Source organism: Staurois parvus, unplaced genomic scaffold (assembly GCF_062004578.1).
Source record: "Staurois parvus isolate SC_StPar_1 unplaced genomic scaffold, SC_StPar_1.0 ptg000177l, whole genome shotgun sequence".
NCBI classification, from domain to species: Eukaryota; Metazoa; Chordata; class Amphibia; order Anura; family Ranidae; genus Staurois; species Staurois parvus.
Genome location: NW_028317973.1, coordinates 7,263,955 through 7,289,748, shown reverse-complemented (window position 1 = coordinate 7,289,748; position 25,794 = coordinate 7,263,955). Strand labels below are relative to the sequence as shown.

The 25,794-nt window shown below is 42.9% G+C and overlaps 1 protein-coding gene across 1 annotated transcript in view; it reads right to left on the bottom strand.

Moving 5' to 3' along the window:
* Nucleotides 1–25,794, bottom strand: part of CCSER2 (coiled-coil serine rich protein 2) — a 148,182-nt gene that overhangs the window by 70,918 nt on the left and 51,470 nt on the right. Inside the window, exons 2-4 of the mRNA XM_089677111.1 lie at nucleotides 23,427–24,801; nucleotides 15,304–15,444; nucleotides 5,858–6,060 (exon numbers count right to left, since the gene is read on the bottom strand). Of these exons, the coding sequence (XP_089533237.1) occupies nucleotides 5,858–6,060; nucleotides 15,304–15,444; nucleotides 23,427–24,762 (1,680 nt within the window). The 5' untranslated portion in view covers nucleotides 24,763–24,801. The remainder of the gene's footprint in view (nucleotides 1–5,857; nucleotides 6,061–15,303; nucleotides 15,445–23,426; nucleotides 24,802–25,794) is intronic.

Genomic DNA, 25,794 nt, shown 5'->3' with positions numbered 1-25,794 from the left:
AACACCTCTGGGAGATCATGTTTCGGTCCATCAGACGCCACCAGTTTGCACCTCAGACTGTCCAGGAGCTCAGTGATGCCCTGGTCCAGATCTGGGAGGAAATACACCTGGACACCACCCATCGTCTCATTAGGAGCATGACTCGACATTGTCAGGCATGCATACAAGCACGTAGGGGCTATACAAACTATGAAGTACCATTTTGAGTTGCTGCAATTAAATTTCACTAAAATGGACTAGCCTGCTGCATGATTTTTTTCCCTTTGATTTTTGGGGTGTCTTTGAATTCAGTCCTCTGTAAGTTGATGATTTCCATGAAACAAAGGGCATCCTTACGTTCCTAACACATTACCCAGTTCATAGCTGTATAGATATCCAGCATGATATTTTTCCACATTGAGATCTGATGTGTTTTCAAAGTGTTCCTTTAATTATTTTGAGCATTGTATTTAGTATCTGAAGGAAGCCAAAATTACACATGCAGGCTCTGCTTCTCGGTTGTGCTTTCTTGATCCTCATTTCATTACAAGTCTACTGCATAGGACCTGTCTGTTTGAAATAGGAAACACTCAGTTATAATGCCTACAACGCAGATTTTTTTTTTTGTGGCTAGCAAAGGCTACTTTTTTCCCTCAAAACAACATACTGATCTGGTTACTCTGACACATTTTTTAGGTGCCATTCACACCTGACATTTCTGGAACGCGCAAAAAGTACACAGAAAATGCGCATTTTGCCACGTTTTGGAAAAGCAGTGAAAGCACACTATAAATGCATGTCAATGCTTGCAGTGTCATTAATTGTTAATGGCACCCTAAGGACAGGTAGCAGCCGCAAGTTTGACCACGCAGCAAAAGCGATAAACAAGCACACCAAAACCCACAGTGATAGCCCATTCAAGTGAACAACTGCCCTATATGCGATGAGCAGAAACAAAAAAAAAAAAAACATACAAAAAACCCACACACGAGCAGGCAAGTGAGTTCCCGCTACGCTCAGGTGTGAATCCAACCTACAGATAAATGTGAAAAGCAATTTTTACTTATATTAATAGGTTTACTTTAAAACACAACTTAATTTAAAAAACTGTGATAATTATGATGAGGCAGAGAAGACATGCAGTGTCTCTTCTGCAATAAAACAAGCTCACCTGCCTACTTGCAATCTTACTTAGAATGTAAACACCCCTGTGCCGGATTTACCAAATTCTCATGCACCTGCATGGGAGTTATATCATCTCCAACAAGCCAATCAAGGAGCTAAAACCCGACACTTGGAAGAAGCCAGGATAAAGAGGTCACCATCGTGCTGCTGGAGCAGAGGTATCTGTGGACTTTAGTTCTGCTTTAGGTGAATCTATATATAGGAAGCTTGCTAATAATTATTATGGAAACTTGTTTTCCTCCAATATCACATTATAATTAAAGGCAATTATGGGAAAGTCTACAGAGTCTAGTCTATGCTCATGGCAGAAAATAAGAAGCTCATAAAAAGACCATTACACGCAATGATTATCATATTTATTAACACTTCATTCAGGACACTTCAATTCAAAGAATTTTACTCTCCCTAAAGTCACATAAAAACAAAATATTTAGAAAAACAGCCAGACATCCTCAGAGAACCCAGCAAGCATGAAATACATTCACTATGCTTAGTTCTCTGCAGCTACAATGACTTACTGTATATTATAGTAACCAAAGGAAAAACTTTTTTTTTTGTTTTTAGGTTTTGACAGAGTGGAGAGGGATAAGAACATGTCAATGTTTTGCTGTCTGTACCCCCATTAAGGAGGCTTACCCCCTTTCCAGTTTACCATCATCAGCAAAGGTGAAAGTATAAGAAAAGCCCACATTTTGGGGTGACTAAAAAAAGGGGAAATCTTCCAATGGGGACACCATTTCTGGTGACACACCGGGATTCCCTTTCACTTCCTGTTTTGGTTAAGGGACAGGAAGTGAAGGAAAATCCCCCCCCAATGGAAAACAGATGGAGGGAAAGTCAGATGCTGTTAAGCAAAGACTAGCATGCACTGGGATTTATTTACCAAAACAGGAGAGTGAAAAATCTGGTGCAGCTCTGCATAAAAACCAATCAACTTTCAAGTATTTTGTCAAAGCATAATTGAACAAGCTGAAGTTATAAGCTGATTGGCTACCATACACAGATGTACCAGATTGCGCACTCTCTGGTTTTAGTAAATCAACCTCTCCATGACTGGTGTTTTGAATTGAGTAGGCCATCTGCAGAATGTATGTTATTTGGCCCTTTTGTCTCAGCGTCCTTGCCTTCTTTGCCTGTGAGCCATCATTGCTAATTCAGGGGATCTCCAGTGGAGTACTGAGGGACTAGGAGGTCAGAATAGATGGAGTTTGCATTTATGGATAAAGGTGATGCTATAACGCAGGCACTGACCATTTTCCTGTGGCAGGTGTACAGCAATATGTAGGAATGCATCACCTGGAAGGTGTGACATAGTTACCTCATCCTCCGGAGACTAAAACGGAGTACATATGGATCGAAATTCGGCCAGGTTCAGCAGGAACAGCAGAATACAATAACACAGCAGAGATCATCAGTGCATCCACATTGCTTGTGTAGATGCTGTAATCTGCTATTTTTTTGTTCAGCCTACTGGTTGAACGGGACACACTGTGTGTACTCAGCTTTGGTCTAAATAAGACTGCCAAATTTAAACAGTGCTCATGCCAAGAAACAATAGGGACCAAGTGGCAGGAATTACCACAATAAAGTGAACAATTCCCAAATTCTCTGCCTACAAAATCGCATAGTGTGCTACACATGGAGATTGTGTTATAAAAATCCAGGAACCGGTGTATATAGGGAAACCCTTTCTTACCTTATCCACGATGCCTGGTCTTCCAGGGGTCCAGCCTTCACTCATCATGGAGGGCATACCCCCAGAGGAGCCTTCAGGCTCTGGGAAGCATAGAAATGGACCAAAGCCCTGGATCTCTATGACACCTTGCTGCTAACTTACATGTTGCACTATGTACCAAAGTGAGCTGCAAATGCAGGATCAAGTGTCTGAAGAAAACGTCAAGGTACATACCTAGGGTTACTGATCTAGAAACTGCTAAATAGCCCAGGGTAATAACCAGTCAGACCTTGCTAGAAGCTTCAGAGAAAAAAAAAATGAATGGTTTAAAAGGAAAATACTTGTGTCTTCACATATCTGCTTCAGCCTTCACTGGCCCCTCTATGCCTAAATGTCAGGCTGCTCTTTATAGGCAAAACTGCGGTAATTCCTGGTAGTGACGGGTAAAGCTGTAGCACCTACTGGCATTGACGGAATCATTACAATGTAAAAAACAAACTCAACTTGTTTCTTTACCAACTTGCTTAGAGTTACACCAGGAGTAGGTAGAGTATGGGGAAAGTGTCCTTAGCACTTAGCTGACACTTAGGGCCTGCTTTGTATTCTTATAGTCTTTAAGTAGTTAAAGCTTCTTCAATATTTTATACTTCAGCTAAACTAGCTTAAACAATGAAGGTCATAGACAATGACTTAAACCCTTCTATAATTTAACTAGTTGAACCTCCTTAACCAGCAATGACTTCTTGTAAACACTTCCTATGGATATCAAAGCAGCCTCACATCCCATTGTACTCTATGAGGAATGTCCAATATACCCCTATTTATAGGGCATTTTTACGGTAACAATGATGCAGATTTTCTTCCACTGGTCACCTGACTTAGGATTGCACTGAAGAAATAGCAACAGGGCTGAATTTCATCAATCACGGAATCATCAATTTTAATATCAAGAGTACAGCAAGTCCCCCCTGAGGTGCAGTGAAATAATTTTTGATTTTAATCTTATGGCACTTCAACAGAATTCTGTTGTGAAGAGCAGATAAACAATGAACCGCTTGCCGCCCTGCCACTGTGTATATATGTGTGCAGGGCAGCAGTGGAGCGCAAAAGCACGTTTTAAAACGTGCTCCGCGCTCCCGACACATTCGCGGATAGGGGCCGCGCGCGCGCTCCCGCCGACCCGCGGGTGATACGATTCGATCCAGGAGGGATCAATCATTAGATTTCAGCCAATGATTTCTGGCTGAAATCACATGATCGGTCCCTGTCCTATCCTGTCCTGTGTTGATATTTACACGGGGCAGGATATGATGTCATTCTTCTCTGCCTGGACACATTCCGTTCCAGACAGAGAAGAAGACATCCAAAAAGTGAGTACACAAGCACTACACTACAGTTAGAACATATTTAACCCCCTGATCGCCCCCCCCCCCCCCCCCCAGTTAACCCCTTCACTGCCCTGTCACCAGTGTCACTGATCAGTGAAGCGATTTTTACTGATCAGTGTTGCTGGCGACTTCCGATAGAGTTAGCGCCCCTCCCAGATAGCGCCAGTTTGCCCGCTAATACACCAGTAGTCCCGTCTAACCCCTTGATCGCCCCCCCCCCCCCCCCCAGTTAACCCCTTCACTGCCCTGTCACCAGTGTCACAGATCAGTGAACCAATTTTTACTGATCACTGTATCAGTGTCGCTGGCGACTTCCGATAGTGTTAGCGCCCCTCCCAGATAGCGCCAGATTGCCCGCCAGTACACCAGTAATCCCATTTAACCCCTTGATCCCCCCCCCCCCCAGTTAACCCCTTCACTGCCCTGTCACCAGTGTCACTGATCAGTGAACCAATTTTTACTGATCACTGTATCAGTGTCGCTAGCGACTTTCGATAGTGTTAGCGCCCTTCCCAGATAGCGCCAGTTTGCCCGCCAGTACACCAGTAATCCCGTTTAACCCCTTGATCGCCCCCCCCCCCCAGTTAACCCCTTCACTGCCCTGTCACCAGTGTCACTGATCAGTGAAGCGATTTTTACTTATCACTGTATCAGTGTAGCTGGCGACTTCCGATAGTGTTAGCGCCCCTCCCAGATAGCGCCAGATTGCCCGCCAGTACACCAGTAATCCCGTTTAACCCCTTGATCGCCCCCCCGTTAAAGCTTAAAGTAGAAAATATTGGTTTTTTCAAAATTTTCGTATTTTTTTTGATTATAGCGCAAAAAATAAAAAGCGCACAGGTGATCAAATACCACCAAAAGAAAGCTCTATTTGTGTGAAAAAAAGGACGTAAATTTCGTTTGGGTACAGCATTGCATGACCGCGCAATTATCATTTGCGTTAGTGCAGCGCTGTATAGCAAAAAAAGGCATAAATTACAGTATCTTTATCATAGTTTGTAGACGCTATAACTTTCACACAAAGCAATCAATTTACACTTATTGGGATTTTTTTTTACCAAAAACATGTAGCAGAATACATTTTGGCTTAAATTTATGACTAACTTTGAGTTTACGATATATTTTTTATAGCTGAAAGTAGAAAATATTGTTTTTTTTCAAACGTTTTGTGGTTTTTTTGTTTATAGCGCAAAAAATAAAAAGCGCACAGGTGATAAAATACCACCAAAAGAAAGCTCTATTTGTGTGAAAAAAAGGACATAAATTTTGTTTGGGTACAGCACTGCATGACCGCACAATTATCATTTGAATTAGTGCAGCGCCAAACGGCAAAAAAAGGCCTGGTCATTAAGGGGGGTAAATCCTCTGGAGCTCAAGTGGTTAAATAAAATCAAGATCAGAATTGATTTTAAGAGTTTTCAAGTAAAAAAAAAACAAAAAAAAAAAAAACGTGCAAACCTTTGGTCACTACTGTGCATGAAGTGCATTATACATGAGTGATACTGCTGCAATTCCTACTATAACATAAAGCACCACAATACCAGTGAGCCTGGGCAAGATACCTGAATATACAGAGAAGGAATATTAGAATAATTTATGGAATGATTTTAGGACAAATTCTAAAACATACCAGGCTGTTCATTTCTGAAGACTCATAGCTCTCACACCGATGGACATTTCCAATTGGCTCCATTCCTTCTTCATCCCACATATAAGTTCCACCAGAGCTGTCAGATGGAGAAAGCTCCAATGAAGATGGGTCTCTATAATCCATGTCTGGAGATACTCCGTTCTCCACATAAGAATGGCTTTTGGTATCTGCTTCATTTTGTACTGAAACAGAAAGAGATACAATATGAATAAAAACACAACTAAATCTATACACTGATGCATTATATCAATATATCCAAATATACATCCAGACATACACATACTTACACAACAGCTGTCATGCTAATCCTGATTTCACTACCTAGCGAGTCACTGACCTAGATCAGAACAGAAGTATACCAATACATGATGAAGCCAGGATTAAAACGATAGTCCCGGACATCTTACTGACAAACAATAAGCTATGGCACTCCAGCAAGCCAGTGGTGTGAATGTCTCTGACAAAACAATCAGAAACAGACTTCATGAGGGTGACCAGAGGTCCTCTAGTGGGCCCTGTGCTCACTGCTCAGCACCATAGAGCTCAATTTGCATTTGCCACTGAACACCAGAATCGGCAGGTCCGCCACTGGCACCCTGTGCTTTTCACAGTTGAGAGCAGGTTCACCCTTAGCACATGTAACAGACATGAAAGGGTCTGGTGAAGCCGTGGAGAACGTTAAGCTGCCTGGAACATCGTTCATCATGACCGTTTTGGTGGTGGGTCAGTGATGGTCTGGGGAGGCATTTCCATGGAGGGACGGACAGACCTCAACAGGCTAGACAATGGCAACCTAACTGCCATTAGGTATTGGGATGAAATCCTTGGACTCATTGTCAGATCCTACACTGGTGCAGTGGGTCCTGGGTTCCTCCTGGTGCATGACAATGCTCGGCCTCATGTGGCGAGAGTATGCAGGCAGTTCCTGGAGGATGAAGGAATTTATACCACTGAATGGCCCCCACGCTCATCTGACCTAAATCCAATGAAACACCTCAGGGATATCATGTTTCAGTCTGACACCTCCAGGTTGTACCTCAGACTGTCTAGCTCAGTGATGCCCTGGTCCAGATCCAGGAAGAAATACCCAATGACACCATCTGTCTTCTCATTAGGAGCATGCACCGACATTGTCAGGCATGCATACAAGCATGTGGCGGCCATACAAACCAGTGAGTACCATTTTGAGTTGCTGCAATTAAATTTCAGCGAAATGGACTAGCCTGCTGCATCAGTTTTTCACTTTGATGGAAATGAAAATTATCAACCTACAGAGGACTGAATTTAGAGAGCCCCTGGAAAATCAAACGATGGGACATCCTTATGATCCTAACACATTACCCAGTCCATATCCGTATAGATATCCAGCATGATATTTTTCCCCATTGAGATCTGATGTGTTTTCAAAGTGTTCCTTTAATTTTTTTGAGCAGTGTATATAAAACACGTAGAGCCTAGATGCCTGAATCTTATACAACTGTCTCAAGAACAACAATGGACAGGAGACAAGTGGAGGCATTGCCTGTCTTATTACATGAACAATGTCAAACGGCTCGCTTAGACCAGACTGGATTAAGACTGAATGCTACAGCTTGACTATAGCCAGTTTGGCCTATCTTACAAACTGTCTTGAAATTCCAAAACAGTTTGAGCCAAATAACATTTTTTTACAGCTAATGCTGGCATAAAAAGTCTGAAAGTGAAAAAAAAAAAAAAAAGTATACTGCTATCTCAAATCTAAAGTTTAAAAGAAAAAAAATTAAGCAGCATATTTTGCAAATAAGCCAGCAAAGCAATGCAACCAAAATCAGTGGAGCAGGGACAGCAATTCTATGGAGGAAAGAGCTAGATGATACTGGATATTCTCCAGCCAGGAAATGAGGTAGACATTATCTGACTTGTTACAGCTTTTAACACACACTGTGAGAAGCTCACAGCATTCAGTTAAATTAGTTTCAGTGTAGTAGGGGAGCCTGTACAGCTGAGGAAAGACTGAAGGCAAAGCTAGAGTTCAGTTTTAGCGATCAAATATCTGACTGAAATCCACACTGGTACTTGCTTAGGATATGCTAAGAGGCAGGAATAGAGAACACAGGAGAAAACTTTGCAACAGGAGCAGAAATATTCCACTTTTACAGTGCTCCTACTATCATAAGTTCTTCAATATTCAGTTGCTCTAAGTAGTTACTGAAGTAGGCAACAATGCCATATTGGTCACAAATAATAGAACCAGCTTTACAACTCCTGCTTCAAAGTTAATTTATTGCTCACAAGACTTTTTTTTGCCTGTTTTTTTTTTCCAGTATTCTCTTAGCAATTTTTTTTCTTACAGTGCTGTAATGTGGCAATTAAGATTCTACTACACCGCACAGCCAACCTTACCTTTGAAGTTCACCTGTGTAAAGTAAGGCCCCTTTCATACGGGGCAGCAGGACACAGACAGAGGCTGCTCTACTCTATTGGTGGCCAGGAGTAAACAGACTCCGTTGCCTCTGCTGATCCCCTTCCTTTTTTTTTTTTTTAATTAGTGGAACAGATTGGATGTGAGGTAGATAGGTATAAACAGACACAAGTCTGTTTACACCCAAAGGTCCATAGGGTTTAAAGGACTGTGTGATCACGTCTGCCTGAAAAACTGAAAGGCGGACCTGATCAGACCCTTCATGTAAAAGGGGTCTTACAGGTTCACTTTAATCTAGACCTAAACAGAGACATGTAATTGCTTTCCTTTCACTCACCCACAGCCAGGAGTGAAAGCAAAGCCCTGTGTTAGCTACAAGTCGCCCATGAGGTAACTCACACAGGACACGGACTGATCTAGAGATGTCACATGAGTGAATCACATGCTCCTCCACAGCAGCTATTTACTTCAGCTCCTGATGCTAAATGGAGTGTTAAGAGAGAAAACAATAGGCAAGTATGTAGTGCTGGAGATGTGAAGTAAAATGTTTAAAAAAAAAACTATTGCTTTGCTTAAAACCTTTTATTTTTTTTTGAACAGAGTGATGAAGGGTTTGAGTCTGGCTTTTATTGATATCTGGCATCAAGCTATACCTTTATTTTAAAAGAGAAAATTTCCCCAGAACTGTAAAGGCGGCACCAAGTTGCATTGTTCTAGTCCAGGGGTCTGCAACCTTTAAGACATAAAGAGCCACTTGGACCCGTTTCCGAGAGGGAAAAAAAGACTGGGAGCCGCAAAACCATTGCAACATTTAAAACAAATCCGACACTGCATATATTGCAAAAAGCGCTCTGGTCATGAAGGGGGTTTAAGGGCCCAGTAAGCAAAGGGTTAATCAGGGCCACAGTGTATCGTCATAATCACAATCATAGCCTTAGGTCAGTGGTGGGCAACCTTTTTTTTCAACTGAGCCAAATCTCGCCAAAACCACGATTGAAATTTATTTTGAAACATTTTTAAAACTGAAAATACATCCCCCATATAGTAATTCATCCCCCATAGTAATTCATCCCCCATATAGTAATTCATCCCCCATAGTAATTCACCCCCCTATAATAATTCACCCCCCATATAGTAATTCATCCCCCATATAGTAATTCATCCCCCATATAGTAATTCATCCCCCATATAGTAATTCATCCCCCACATAGTAATTCATCCCCCCTATAGTAATTCATCCCCCCTATAGTAATTCATTCCCCATATTGTGTCAATTCGTCACGCTGCCCCGCCTACATCCTGACAGCCAATGTTTGCCAGCGGGCGCCCGGCACACAGAAGAGCTGCATTAAAAGAGCCGCGGCTTGCCGACCCTATTGCCTGTCACCTGGTGGGCAGTGTGCTCCAGAGCCGCAGGAAAGGTGAAAAAGAGCCGCATGCGGCTCTGGAGCCACGGGTTGCCGACACCCGTTCTAGTCGCATGCACATATTTTTTAATGTACATGCTTCATACACAGTTCTGCTGCTTGCTGCCACCGCCTTGATTGCACCTGCGGTAGACACAAGAGCTGCAGCCCATAATCTCAAACATGGCCAGGGAGGTGCTTGGGAAGGGCACAACCACAGCAGAACTTTCATTACTGCAATCCCACCATTCACTGACCACCAGCTTTTACACGACTGGTCTTTTTCAAGCTATCTCCTGCAGGCAGGTTTTCTAGAATAGAAACATATGACATGAGCATCAGGGGGAGCCAACACTTCCATAGGATCTTTAAAACTAGAAGATTTGAACTAAAGGTTTCTAAGAAAGTTAATCAAAGATCGCTGAAAAGGTTTGTAAATTGTTTTACAGCTGCTTGCTGTTTTCCAGGCCAGCATTTGCAACCTGAAACGTGTGTGAACCAAGTTAAAGAAGGAGAAGTGTGCTTGCATGAAAAACAAAGTGAAAAAAGATACGGCAACAAGCTGTTGAATTAGGTTTAAAATGGTGATTTCAGCAGCAATAATCAAAAAGCAGCTGTCCCAATCTGTTCACTTAAATCACAATGCGCAGCTGTTAAAATCAATCTTCTGCAAAATTACAGTTACTACCAAGCAAATGATTAGGTCATTTTCCTAATGATCACAAAGGTTTCTTCTCGGTTACATATTTTAAACCTTAACCTCCCTAGTGGTCTGATTATGTCCATATTTCTGTGCTCAAAGCGGTACATTTTTTTGCATGGAAATATGTATTTTTTTGATTGTAGGCCTGTAATTTTTAGAAATAACTCACTGAAATCTGTCCAAACAAGAGTCTAGTAAACATCCCGGGTAGGATAAAACTTGAAACATGAAATCATAAATTATAATTTAATAAATATTCATAAAAAATATAATAATAATAATACATTTAATTCAATAATATAATCAAACCAAAAACACTGAAATTTGAAATATAGCGCCAAGTTTGCACATCACTGAGCAAAGTCGCAAAATCGTTTTCAGTGTCTGATGACAAATTTCCCTACGAATCATTATCACTCAATTCTGCAAGTAGTTCTAATTTACTATCGTTGTTCTCTAGCTGGTCTAAAACCACTTTTGACCTAAAGGGACGCTTTTTGGACGCCATGGACTATTTTCAGTTTCCAGGCAGAAAGAACAGTAAAAATGCAGGCAGGGCCAGGACTCAGGACAAAGCACTCAGGACAAAATGCATGTGAAATGGTTTGATACAGTAATGTTTTACTATGTGATTTTAGTGAATGTCACTTTTTTTCATTTTCAAATTTCCCGCCGTTCCGTCCCCCGCACATCCTGACGCTCGCAGGTGACAGAACCCAAATGACAGATGCCGGCATCCGCCGATTACATTGCCAGGGACACTGCACGAGGGACATCGTGGGAGCGCAGGACAGGGTAAGTGATCGAGGGATCCCGGAGCATGGTAAGCTCGAGGGTTACCGCTTGTGGTACTGAAACTTTACCCCGAGCTACACTCGGGAATAACGCCAGGGAGATTAAAGTGAAATGTTACCTAAAACAACTTGATAAAAAATAATATTCTTTAGCAAGGAACATACATTCCACATTATTAATCATGCTAACAAAAATAGTGTGTGCTGTAAAATTGCCTCCAGCATTGTTCCCGTTTCTTCTTGCTAGAGGATGCCATTTTATTGAAGCCCAGAGCAACTGAACAGTAGCAAATCATAAGGTGGAACTAAACCCATCGATCTAAAAGTTTCAAAAGACAGTTACATTCCTAGAATGCTGGAATTGCTAACAGTCACATATGCTTGCATCCTCAAACTGTCAAACCATCAAATGGCTGGTGTAATAACTGATCATATGTGCAGCACCATGGCAGTTGCAGATCAAGCAGAAGCAGCTTCCTTGGCTGTAAAAGGACAGGAGGCTTTAGTTCCACTTTATGGATGTAAGCAGATCGGTCTCTACAAATTTGGCAGTGCCTAAACATGCCTAAAAGTAGAGAGCAACTGAGCATGTGCAGAGCAGGATTAGCCAGTGTACTGGATTTTAAACAGTATAGACACTTATTTTTAATGTTTTACATAGCAATACCTGCAAAAGGGGCCAGCGTGAAGTGACCTAGCAGGACCTAATTTTCTGACTAAAATTTAACTTTAACGATAGAGAAGTTCCACATAAACACTAGCTTGTATGCAAAAAAAAGTTATAGTATTTCGAACATTGGGTGTGTGTGGTGCTGAGAAGGAGGGATTAAAGTAAACTGTGTCATGCATTAATTACTAGGCACTGGAAATCCTCCACAACCACCACCATCCAGAAATGGGACGCTGAACTAAACCATATTAAAAGCATGGAGGAGCTTATGGCTATGGCTAATGAAGACTATTCTAAGTTTTGTGACTTGTGGATTCCATGGATTTAATTTTCTGACTGTCCCAAGCTTTCGCCTTTTTGATACAATAGGCGGTTTTCACTTGTATTGGGATGCTCATTGTGAGGCCATTCCCGATGGACATCCCCCCCAAATTCCATTTTTTTTCTCCTCTACTTCTTTCTAATTTTGGTTCTATGCATTTACTCTCTTTCCATTTTTTTCCCTCTTTCTTCTTCCTTGTTTTATAAAATACAAGTGTTGTGGCACATGTAGGAATGTTACTCTGGATTCCTCTGGATATCCCTGCTACTTGGAATCACTTTTTTACGAGGACGTTCAAGTCAAACCAGGACTTGTAATTCTACAAGTATAAAAAGGCATGCTATCATGGTGGTACTACAGTAGAAATAGTAGTAAGTGGCAAGTGTGTCCTATTACTGATAGGTGGACCACATGTCACGGTCTGGTCCAGAGACCATTAATCAAGATGCTAGACAACAGTGTTAGTGCATGCATGGAACAGCGTGTGGTGATGAAGCTTCTTGTGAATGAAGGCGTAAAACCCACGGATATCTACAGGAGAGTATGGTGATGAGACGCTCAGCCGCAGCAGGACATTTGAATGGTTTAAACGTTTCAAAGATGGTTGTAAATCTGTCAGTGACGATCCCAGCCGTGGTGGTTCCCAGCCCACAGCAGTCACTCCTGTGTACATTCAGCGCGCAGAACACCTAACCCTGGATAACTGACGCATAACCTGTCGTGAAAAGAGACAAATCGTTTTGTGGAAACAGTGAACACAACGATGACAAAGTGAAGCAGGCTGTCCTAGGATGGTTCAGGGGTACTGACAAATGTTTCAATGTCGAAGCTTTCCAGATATTAGTTAAACGCTGGGATAAGTGTATAAGCTGTAGAAGGAGAGTATGTTGAAAAATAAATGCAGCTTCCACTCCTTGAAATTTGTTCTTTCATTATATAAACTCAAAAGTCCCAGTTTGACTTGAACGGCCCTTGTATTTTTCAGGCTGAACCCAGGAGGGTGTCTGATTAGTTGGATACTACTGCTGTCCAAGTGGATGCCTGCAACTGTTGAGTGACCGATAGGGCTCGTTCACACCATGGTGCAGTGACGTCACTGTTTCTGTACACATTCTGCAAGGGCACAACAAAATCAATTGTTCTCTATGTGCCCTGATCGCACCATAACACTCGTATTGTGTAGATTTTTTTCTGCGCAGGAATCTGCAACATGTATAAATCTCAATGAAGTGCGCATGAAAACAGATGTAAACTGATGTCTCAGCAAGTGTAATCTGCGTGCTAATTTCCATTCGTTTTTCTGCACATATGGTGTGAACAAGGCCTTAATGTCCATGTGTTCTAGGACAGTTAATTCTGACTATTCATGGATGGTTATTTATGTTCTTGATTGGATCACCGTCACAGTTTGAAGCTCTTGTTTGATTATCAGTTTGCTACTGTGCCAAACCCCCTAATAAAACTCTATTCCGCCTTCTTATAACACCCTCCACAGGCTCTTTTTCCTCTCAGTTATCCCCTCACTTCTGTATGTTTGGAATGATTACTGCACAATACTTTTGATTATGGGCACTGCTCTACGTACACTACAAATCCAACAAGGGCAAGGAAGAGAGGGTGACTACATTTTTGCATACAGTGGGACCATGGAGAACAAGCCTAGCCAGCCTCTAACAGGATCACAGCAGCAAAATAGAAGAAAAAAAAAAAGTTAGAAATTAACTAGGCAAACAGCTGTACCTGTAAGAAGATTGTAAATACTTACTTGTCCTAAAGCACACCGCATCAAATGCTGTTTTGCTAGAGTAATGATCCCCTAAGTCTGCAGAGAAACCTACATTTATGGAAGTGACAATAAGTGGTTCCTCCTACCTTTTATGTTACTACAGGACACTCGTGGAAGTGTCAATTTCCCAGAGAACTTCACAGGATGATAAGAAGAAATATGCTGCACTAATTTCCCAATATATGCAATGTACATTACATAAATTCCCCTGATGCCGTTACATTTGACGAAACGCATTGAGTGGAGCCAGACGCGATGATGTCACTATGCATGCATGCATGCAGTAAATGCCAAGGATTTGAGTGCCTTATTGAATAGTGATATTCTACATGTGACTGTACTTAACATTTTTAATAAACCTGTGGTATTTATTTTACACTGTTGGGAGCGTTCTCGTTATATGTGTACTTGCCTTATGTGGGAGATATGTAAGGTAAACCGTGGCGGTACATACAGATACAGCCATCCTGATTATATCATGATCATGCTGTTTATGACCACTCAGGCATTGGGGGTCGTTTACCTTTGGTAAGGGCACTAGGGTGGTGTGGAGTCACTTTGATCATCTGATGTATGAGATGAGGTTTCACCGGCTCTTTCTGAAATTATGATTTATTGTTTTAAACTTTTTTTTTTTAACATTTACATGTAACAGTTACTTCTGGGTTTCCAGGCATAGGCTAATGATGTCACCTGTCCCCGGAGTCTTCAAGATGGGAGGATGGGTTTTTTCTCAATTAAGCACACCCTCATGCTTGCATGCCTAAGCTAAGGGAAGATGGACCCCAGGAAGTAAATGCTACATGAATCATCAGTCCTTGCTCAAGATGGCCACGCCAGAAATTCTAGCAGGCGTTTTTCAAAGTGATTTCTCAGCAAAATAAAACATGGAGACATGGATGGGGGAGTTTGCTTTGAACAAAATCATGAATTAAACAGCATTTTTGGTTTGTGGTCCTCAAATGCAATGTCGTTCCGCTTTAAGCTCGTTGTGTCATTTCAGTACTTAGGTTATTTTGTATTGCAAGTGTCTTTCGCTGTGTGGCACCATGTTATACTGAGTCACATATAAGGAATTTATGTAATGTACATTGTGATTTTACTTATATTTTACATATGATATAGTGCAAAAAGATTTTTTTTTTCTCTTTTTGACCTGAAGCAGTTTCACAAGTTTTCTATAGAACTTAACTCAATGACACCTAATCAATGAAGTGCCTTTCAGTGATGCAGGCAGTAAAAGAGGGTTTTTTGTGTTTTTTACAAGAACAGCTGTTTGCCAAGTTTATTAAATGGTCATTTTAAGTAATAGAATTCCAAATGTTCAATGTAATGCTATTTACCTGATATATTCACATCAATCCAGTCATCTGAAGTATTGCTGTTACGTTGATTCCTGGCTTTAAGTTCACCCAGTGAATATAATGGCTCTTCTTGTAAGTGTTTATCAAGTTTTTCATCACTGAGTGCTTTATCTTCCAAATCTATCAAATGATTAAAAACACAGAATTTTCAGAATTATATAAGTAACTATTCTGAAACACATGAAAGTAATCAACAATTAACTGAATGTTGTAATCAGTCTTCAGAAGCATTAAGTTCGCCAGAAAACAATTACTGTTATATGGAGCTGTTTTCAGACAACACCCAAACAGAAAGGAGCTTTAAAGTTGAGTTCCACCTAAAAAGGGGAAGTTCCGCTTTAAACCTTTGTCCTCCGCTCCCCATTAAGGATTGGCGCCTTTGGGGAGTGGGTACCCGAATTTGACAGGTACCCGCTCCCACTTCCGCTTGATCAGAAGCAGAAGTTGTCCTCCTACCCTACTTCCCCATAGTCTTCTGGGATACGTGAGAGGTCCCAGAAGAGTACGGGGCCATTCACAAAGTGCAACGCTTCTTGCGCATGCGCAGTGGGCGTCCAGCTGTGAAGCCTTAAACTGTCACAGCCGAGTGCCCACACTGAAGATGCCGGCGCCAGGGAGGGAAGACGGCCGGTGAAACCAGCGGTGGTGAGGACACCGCTGGACCGAGGGACACGCAAGTGTCTGTATTTTAAAAGTCAGCAGCTACATTTTTGTAGCTGCTGACTTTTATTTATTTTTTTCCAGGTGGAACTCTGCTTTAAGTAGACAGAAAACTGAACTGGATCCAGACAGATAAGAAAAAAAAACGTATGCAGTAATGTGTTCGTTAAAAAAAAAATAAAAAATTAGGTATATTTTTAAAAGCAACAATTATCCTACAATACAACAGAGCTCAGACTGGGGGAGGGTGAAGCAGCACCAAGAGCCAGTAGGTTGCAGTGTTCATGTGCTAACAAGAAACCTACTGATATAGCAGGAAAGGGCAGACCAAAAAAAAAAAAGTGCTCATCAGTCTGCTACTTCTCCTTTGCTGTTGACTAGGCTGGCTGTGCTGCCTGGAAGGACCATGTAAATGTCTGTAATTAATGGACAGAAATGGAAATCCTTCGGCTCTTATGTGTAGAGTTATTCACCCTGAGGTTATCACAGAGGACAAGGGGGCACTCTTTACGTCTGGAGGAAAAGAAATTTAATCTTCAAACATGGAAAGGTTTCTTCACAGTGAGAGCTGTGAAAATGTGGAATAGACTCCCTCAAAAGTTGGTTCTGGCCAGCTCAGTGGATTTCTTTAAAAAAGGCCTGGATTCTTTGTGCCCATCAGAGTGCCCCTTAACATAAAATGTGCCCATCAGAGTGCCCCTTAACATAAAATAAGGGGCATGCTGATAGGCTCATTTTGTTAGGGGCACTCTGATGGGTACCTGCTATGTTGTGCCCATCAGAGTGCCCCTTAACATTCAATGTGCCCCTGTAAGACTACATCCCATCTTGAGGGCAGACAGGAGCTTGCCAGGATCCTTGCTGGACGCTTGTGTAGAGGCAGGGAGCGGGAGCTGGAGAGACAGTGAACTGAAAGGGACGGTGGCACACGCCCCCTACCTGGAAATGCAAAATCACACATATCACGTATATATACGTGATTTTGTGCACCCCTGCCGCCCTGTAGCAGTATATCTTCAGTTAAAGAGGTACAACTTGCGTAGGATTTGTTTTACCTCTGTGTATCATCAGAGGATAGTCACTTGTGGATATGTAAGGGTTTACTGGAAACGCTGCGAATCCTGTGTGTTTTCCGCACCACATTACAATCGCATGCCGTTTGTGCGATCTGGTGCAGGTGTCAATGATAAATTAATGACACCCCAAAACAGATTGCAAAACCCATGTGTCACAATCCTACACACAGGGAGAAGTGCGGTTCTCCATTTTACCCCAAACTTAGGCATTTTGATATTTCTCTGAAACTCCTATGCAAACACCTGAGGGGGGAGGTGTGCACACAAGAGCAGACATTATCTCCTCATTCCCCCTCCCTCAGGAATGCAAGCAGCCTATGATACTGAGCCCTGCCTAACAATTCTTTGCATAATAAGGCTTGGCTGGCTGTTGTGGGAAGACACAACCAATTGATTTTTGTAGAAAAAGATGCCGTTAGGCTTTGTGTGTAGTCAGAGAAGTGAGGATTTTCTGCGTGCAACATCTCACAGAGAAAGAGAAAAGAAGATCTTACTTTCTAAAAGTGTTGAACTGTTTCTATAGCTCCTGAATGTAACTTACGAGTCCTTGCCGCTGAAGAGCGCTACTATGAGTATTTAACCTTCTGTATAACCAGTCTGTAGAGATAGCAGGATACTGACGGTTAACCAATTATCCTCTTTCTCTGTATAAAAAGGAGGTGGTGGCAGTGTGAAGGGTTAATTGCGTAATTAACCTGACCCAGTAACAAGCACATTCAGGCTGCTGGTACATCTATTGTGGTCTAATTAGCTGGAAAATCATTGTGCAGGGTGCAGCTGGGTGTGGCATGGTTACGCACGTGACAGCGCGGTTTTAGATTGACTAGTCCTTCGGTCACGAGTTTGGTGAGAAGGGCTGGGGTCTGATGCCGCGCCCGTCACACCATGCGATTCAGGTGCGGATAAAAATAAAGGATCCTCCACCTTTTTGGTTCGGATATGATTTGAGCCATACAAAATGTAAGGCTCAAATCACACCACACAAGTATTGTATGTAATTCGCACAGGAATGCAAATGCGATTCCTGTGCAAATTAAATGCAGTGTCCCGCACCACATCACCACATTAGTGTAGACCCGAACTAAAGACCAACTGAGCAAGCTCTGCACTTTTTGTCACACTGCTGGTGGCCTTGTTTTTCCCCTACATGTAGCCCAGTGTTACTTTTTTTTGGGGGGTTGTGGTTTGCTCTGCATATGTTTGTAGGCCATAATAAAATATTGTTTCAACTGGATTCTCAGATAATTTCACAATATATATCAGAACAAAACCACAGCATCAGTGTTTACATGGGGTTCAGAATTCTGCTGGGGATAGCTCACCACTGAAATCTAGAAGAGACATAAAAAGCCAGCATGAGACTTAAAGCGGAGCTCCACCCAAAAGGGGAAGTTACGCTTTAAGGATTGGTCCCCCGCTCTCCATTAAGGATTGGCACCTAGGCGATCGGAAGCGGAAGGTGTCCTCCCTCCCTCAACTCCCTCCCTGTAGTCTTTAGGGACACGTGACAGGTCCCAGAAGACTACAGGACCATTCACGAAGCACAGCACTACTCGCGCATGCACAGTGGGTACACGGCTGTGAAGCCGCAAGCTATCACAGGTAAGTGACTGTTTTTTAAAAGTCAGCAGCTACAGTTTTTGTAGCTGCTGACTTTTATTTTTTGATAGGTTGAGTGGAACTCCGCTTTAAGTTATCCAGCAACCATGAACAGTAGAAACTCTAGTCAAAACATGGTCAACTCTAGACAATACTTTTTGTTTCTGAAAAGAGCCCTGATTTGAAAGATTCCACTATTTGATAAATGGTAGGTAGAGAAGGAAATGAGAAAAAAAACTCAGAAGCAGGGACACCAACAACAGTGAAAACAAATATTTTAGTAGGATAGGAAAAGTTTAGAACTGTGTCAGGATATGAAAGCTGTCTGTCCTCATTAGGTATATTTTCTCTCACTTAGGCCCTGTTCACACTTGAGCGTTTTGTAGCTTGTAGCTAGAAGCTCAAAATCACTCAACAAGTAAAAACCTATTGTTTTGAATAGCCTTTGTTCACATCTGAGGATCCTGTCGCTCAGAAAAGTACATGAGCTACTTTTCAGGCAGAATTAAGCGTTTTCGTCCCCACAAACTTTAATGGAAACGCCTGAAAAGCACGACATGAGTCTTTCGAGTGTTCTTTCAAGCATCTTGTTGCGTGCTTTCTGCTCAAACAGCAGTTCTCTGTCCCTTTTTCAGCAATACTCTACACCTTTTAGATGAAAAGTGCCTGAAAAAAAAGCTACAAAAAACGTGCAATGGTGATCAAAAAAAGCTTAAAAACGTTTGGAAAAAAAAAAACACTTGAAAAAAACATTTGAAATTAGAACAGCTGCGGGGGGCGTGGTCTGCCGCGGCTGGATGATGGCTGCTTAGAGAGAGAGCTCCCGCCGGCCGGATCCCTCTACACAGCCTTATGAAGGAGCGGGGTGAGTGAGTGCTGTCTCACTATGGGGAAGTCGGACCGGACATCAGCCGGTGCCCGATCACGATCCCCACGGAGCGCAGAGGCGGCATATACAGGAGCTCTTCCGCTCCCAGCAGCAGAGGGAAGGGCCGCAGCCATCTCCTTCTCCCTCTGCATCCCCCTCTCCCCCTCCCTCTGCTGCCACTGATATAGCAGATCCCTCCTGCTCTGCCTTGTCGGCTGCTCCGGACACAGTGCCCCACCATGACATCCATCCTGCATCCCAGTTCCTGTCCTTAAGGGATCTTCATGCAGTGGCAGCAGACATCAAGGCCACCCTGACTGCCATGCTCACTAATGCCCTTGGTGATTTACGGGAGGATATAAGGGCCATGGGCTCACGGATGGAGCAGGTGGAGTCCACTTCCAGGCAAAACAAATCTGCCATTTTAGACATACAACAAAAATCAGTGAGGCACACTTTTACTATCAGAGAACTTTGCAGACATGTTGAGGATCTAGACAACCGTGGCCGCAGACATAACATTAGAATCCGCAGTCTCCCAGAATCAGTGGAAACTAACGATATCCCCAAAGCGGTAATGGCCATATTTAATGACCTCCTTGGTCGCCCGCCAGCAACCCCAATCGACATCGAACGTGTACACAGAGCGACCCGCCCTAGGAGGGGAGACGCAGACCCACCCAGGGATGTCATTTGTTGCCTTGTAAGTTTCCCGCTCAAAGAGGATATCCTCAGATGTGCTAGAGACAGAAGGCATCTTTTATATGGAGGCGCAGAATTACAACTGTTTCAAGACTTATCCAGCATTACCCTACAACAGCGCCGTGCATTACGTCCCCTTCTGGACATGCTCCGATCACGTAACATCACTTATAGATGGAGGTTCCCGTTCTGCCTCTCTGTACAAGCTAACGGACAATCATGCAACCTGAGATCCCCTGAAGAATTGCCATTGTTTTGTTCCTCCCTGGACATACCTCTGATTGACCTACCTGACTGGTACAGCTCCATAAGATTGCCACCAGTTCAGGGCCCGGGATCGGTGGACAGTGCTATGGATTGGCATGCTCAATCTAACCGTAGATTTCGGATGCCTCCGACGACTCCTCCGAGACTCCCCACAGGGGGCGCAACAGCCATCCTCAGCCCGATGGCCTCTCCTGCACATAGGAAACCGCGGCGCGAAATTTGATGGTCTGGAATCCCTACACAGCAATGCCTTTCCGGCGCATGTTTTCGCCAGGTTCCTATATTTTGCTACTACCACGAACGCTTTCTTACAGTTTTGCCACGAAAGTTCCAGTTACTTCTTCGTTCACTGAATAATGCCTGCTGCACTTACACTTTGCGACACATACCTCTTATCCACCAGGATGGCATCCTCTGCTCTACAGAACTCACTTACAGTTATGGCCCTGTATACACTTAAAGGGCCTCCTCACTTCTCCCTACATGATATGGGAACGGACATTGACCGCAGGCAAACCGGTTCCACCCCCCACATTGGGGAACAGTTTTTTGGATCCATCCAGGTCATCGCTCAGACACACTCAGAAAATAGAACAGCTGCATGGCCGGATCTAGGGGGATGCTGGGGAGGGCTGTGCCCCCCCCAGATTTCAGTTGTGCCCCCCAGGCCGGGTGCGCCCTCCTCCCAAGTACCCACTGAGCTCCCCCCCCACAATCCCTGCACTCATGGCCAGCCGCAGTTTTGTAAAGTAATCTCTCCAGACAGGAGCGGCAGAGAGAAGAGAGTGGGGAGGAGATGCAGCCTCTCTGTGATCTCCCCCTCTTGTCATAACAGCGATCCTCCATACAGCAGGTTATATAGGATTGCTATTACATCCAGCGGTACCCGGCTTCATCACCCACCCCCATCCACATTTCCAAGTATTGAGCAGTCTTTGGAGGAGATGGGGGTGGGGATTGGGGAGGATCTGTGCTAGGGGGGAAGGGGTGCTAGAAGGGGGATTTGGGAGGAGGGAGAGGATTTGTGCTAGGAGGGGGGAACTGGGGGAGGTATTAGTGCTAGGTGGGGGGAATTGATATGTGCTACTAGGGTGATTTGGGCATGCAGGGATTTGTGCTAGGAAAGGAAATTTGTAGGCGGTCGTGCTAGGAGGAGGGAGTTGTACTAGAAGGTAGGATGGGGGGGGGGGGGATTTGTACTAGTAGAGGGGATATGTACTAGAAGGGGGGATTTTGGGGGGAGGATTTGTACTAGGGGAAATATTTGTGCTAGGAGGGGGGAATTTAGGGGGGAGTATTTGTACTAGGAGGGGAGATTTGAGGAGAGGGTTTACGGAAGGAGTGGGGTTTGGGGGAATGGGTTTGTGCTAGGAGAAAGGATGGGGGGGATTTGTACTAGAAGAGGGAACTTGGTAAAGGATTTACATTAGGAGTGGGGATTGGGGAGAGAATTAGTACTAGGAGTGGGGATTTGGGGGAGAGGGTGTGTACTAGGAGGGGAAATTTGGGAGGAAGGAGGATATTTGCTAGGAGAAGCATGGATGATTTGTTATGGATTGGGGAGATTTGAGCTGGAAGGTGGGATTGGGGGGGGGGGGGGATTTGTGCTGGATGGGGGGTTTGGACTGTGAGGATGGGAAATTTTTGCATTTCTTATTTGGGTAAAATTGGGGCTTGAAAAAGGGATTTATGCTTAGGGGGTGAGCGTGTTGATTAGTACTGTTTTTTTTTTACTATTTTGGAGGGGGAAGGGGTGGTTTGTCACCTTCACCTTGAGTGCTAGATGACCTTGTCCCAGCACTGCCCGCCCTGCACTCAACAGATCTCCTCCCCATGTAATGCATAGCTGAGATCAGATTTCCCACAGCATCGATCTGCACAATGTGTATCTGGCTGCGATGGTGCAGTTCTAACCTGTAAAATTCCCCGATTGGATTTTGGATTGGCAGCTGCAGTAGCCAGCTACACACTGTGTGGAGGGATACTGATCTCAGCTACGTGATGTGTGGGGAGGAAATCTCTTAATTGCCAACAGTGACCCTGTCCTCAGTTCTGCTGACCACTGTCTTCCGCCATGCTGACTCCTTTACCCTGCCCTTCTTACCCGTCCTCTGCACTGCTGACCCCTATCTTCTTTCCTGTTGACCCCTGTCCTCTGCCAAGCTAACCCCTGCACACACTGCCTTACAAACTGCCGACCCCCTGTACACTGCTCCACCAACTCTTCTACACTGCCCTGCTGACCTTGCATCCTCTGCCCCACCTGACATTTTTACTGCTAGATCCAGTCCTGCTTAGGTGTGGAATGCAGCCTTACTGGTCCAGTGACAGTTGTCAGAGTAAAAAGTGAGGGCAAATATTCCAACAGAGACAGACAGCAGAGTTTAGGTTATCCTAACTGTTGACAAAAAAAATGGTTTGGCTGTACTTGGGTTTTAAAATGGAACTTCACTCTCTTAATCAACATTGACTATTTTTAATCCTTATGCTGCTAGGATTAGTAAATAGATAGGAAAGTCATATTTACTATCTTTTTTTTTGCATTTCTTTAGTTACTTCCTGGATTCAATGCCTAGGCAAAAGAGGTCATACATCCCAAGACTCTTCAGAAAGAGAGGAGGGGTTTTCTCAGCTATGCACACTCTTCGATCTGCATGCCTGAGCTAAGGGCAGGAGGCGCCCATAAAGTAATTGCTATATGAATCATCTGCCCTTACTCAAGATGGCCACAGCAAGAAATGCTAGGGGGTGTTTTTCGAAGTGATTTCTCAGCAAAATAAAGAATAGAGATATGGATGAATGGGGAAGTTATTTGAGTTTAACTTTGAATATTAAAAATGAATTAAATAGTGCTCTTGGTTTGTGGTGCTCGGATACAGTGAAACTCCACTTTAAGATCAAAAGTAATGATTGCAAATAAGTACATTTACCAGACATATTCATATCAAGCCACTCATCTGTGTTATTGCTAATATTTTGCTTTTCATCTTTCAGTTCAGCAAACGAACGTTGTGATGGCTCATCAGGGAATGTCTTCTCTGGTTTTTCCACTATAATGGTTTTATTTGCATCCTCCAAGTCTAGAAAATCATCGCTAAAATCCTCACTGAAATCATTCTTGTCAGACGATGACAAAGAGGAAATAGAAAGTTCATCCACATCTTCACTGAAGTAACTATCTCTGAAGTCTTGCCGTTCTAGATTTTTGCAAGAAGATAGAATATCAATGTCCAAGTCATTGTCTTCCGTTTTATGATGTATGTCTGTTGCTTGGCAAGTCCCATTTGACAAGAATTCAATTTTGTTGTTTACTAGAGTGACAGAAGATCCTTTTGTTCCATCAGGAATGATCTCCCTGGTGCACAGTGCTGTGTTCGGTTTTTGTAAAGATGGACGGGTTAATCTGTAACCTAAAGGAACTGAAGCCACAGGACCATTTGTAAAAACAGGTTTCTTTAAGCTAGATGTTAGACCTGTAGAATATGTCCTTGTAAACATAGATTTCATGTGTGGCTCATTTCCATTTGACAGACCATACTGCTTTGCAGTCCTGGATTTAAGATCTGTCCGTGTAAATAAATGCTGTGACTGATGTATCTTCGTCATATCAGTTTCTCTGTGAAGAGAATAGGACCTGGTCAATCCTGCGGTTGGAAACTTGGAATTCTGAATAGAGTGGGAAAAGCTCTGTGATCTCCTAACATGAGAGAATGGCTTGCTGTCAGGAAAGATGTTATTGGTGAAGTTTCTACCTGTAGCAGAATTGGCTCTTGGTCTATATAAGCCGGTTGGGGGCTTAGTTGTGTAAAGTCCATTAGCCAGTGGTTTATGTCCATTCAACCCAGGGTAGGACATCCTTCCAAACTGGGTACCTTTTGTAAATTTAGTTGAACTAGACAGTACATTGTCGCTAAAGTCTTCTTTATGTGACACCAACATGTTGCTTTGCTTCCCAGGTTTTGTGATGCCTAATCTGGGTGCATCATTCTGCACCATTACCTGGGATGAGGTTTTTTCAATGGCAAGATTAGGAGATGCTCTTGAAATTTGGTCATTTTGGTGATATCTTGATTTGCTCCAGTTTAAAGTAAATGCAGGTGCCCTGTCATGTTCAATGTGCTTTTCAACACTAAAGTTTCCCTTAGCGGATATCCCATTACATGTGCCATTTTGTGCCCGTTGCAGAAAGCTTCCTACAGGCTTGGGTGCGCCAAATTTCGGTAATTTAGAACCTAGAGAGGCTCGCAGCTGGAACTTGTCTTCCATGGGAGGGAAAGTGCATTGGTATGTTGAATTTATTCAGATCTGTGAATAAAGAAAAACCACTGTTAATACCAAAATTATCATACCTAAATATCCAAGACAAAATGACTGCAGCAAATAAGGAAAAAACACAAACATAGCCATACCAGCAACTGTCCATAAAGCACACCATAAATTCTACCGCTGGCCACAACATATAAGCCCATTTCCATGAACCCAGACCTACAGTTGTTGTGTGCAATAGTTGTTTTCAAGGTATTTGGTATTATGCACCACTTTACAGTTAGAAATATGTACCATGGTATATACAGTACATTCAAAATAACCTTAATGTTAAACCATATCTAAAGCAAAACCTTTCATTTTGGATCCAGTCAGGAAGGGTCAAAGTATAAAAGGCAAAACTTTTTTTTAGTTTTGAACAGAACAGAGAGGGATTGGAACACCTCTCAGGTGTTTATTGCGGTCTGTGTCCCATTTAGGGAGATTCACTCTATTTGTCCTGTTTGCCATTATCATTGAAAGTGAAAGTAAAAGAAACCACAAATTTTGGTTAGTCCCCAGAAAATTGAAGGGAAATTTTCCAATGGGGACACTAGTTCTAGTGACCTGAGAGTCCCCAAAGAATTCCCTTAATTTGCAGAGATTTTCTTCCCAAATGTGAAAAAATAAACTGACAAGGATTATACCCCTCCCTTACCCCAACTAAAGTGAAAAAAAAAAAAATATTTTGCATATAGTTCTACTTTAAAACAAGTATCCCCATTATAAATCACTTCTTATATTTCCTCTCTCTTTCTGCTCAAAAGACAATTCAACTTTTTGGATTTTTCCTCATTTTCAATCCTGGTGACTATGGTCACCTTTGTATGAATAAAGAGGATGGACCTCCCCAGGGAGGCGCACACAGCAATGAAAACCTGCCCGAGTTGCCAACCTTTCCCCTCTCTTTGCAAAAGTAAAAAAAAAAAAAAAAAGTTTTGTTTTCCAATACACCATACTTGGTAACAGAATCTTCTAAATAAATAATACATT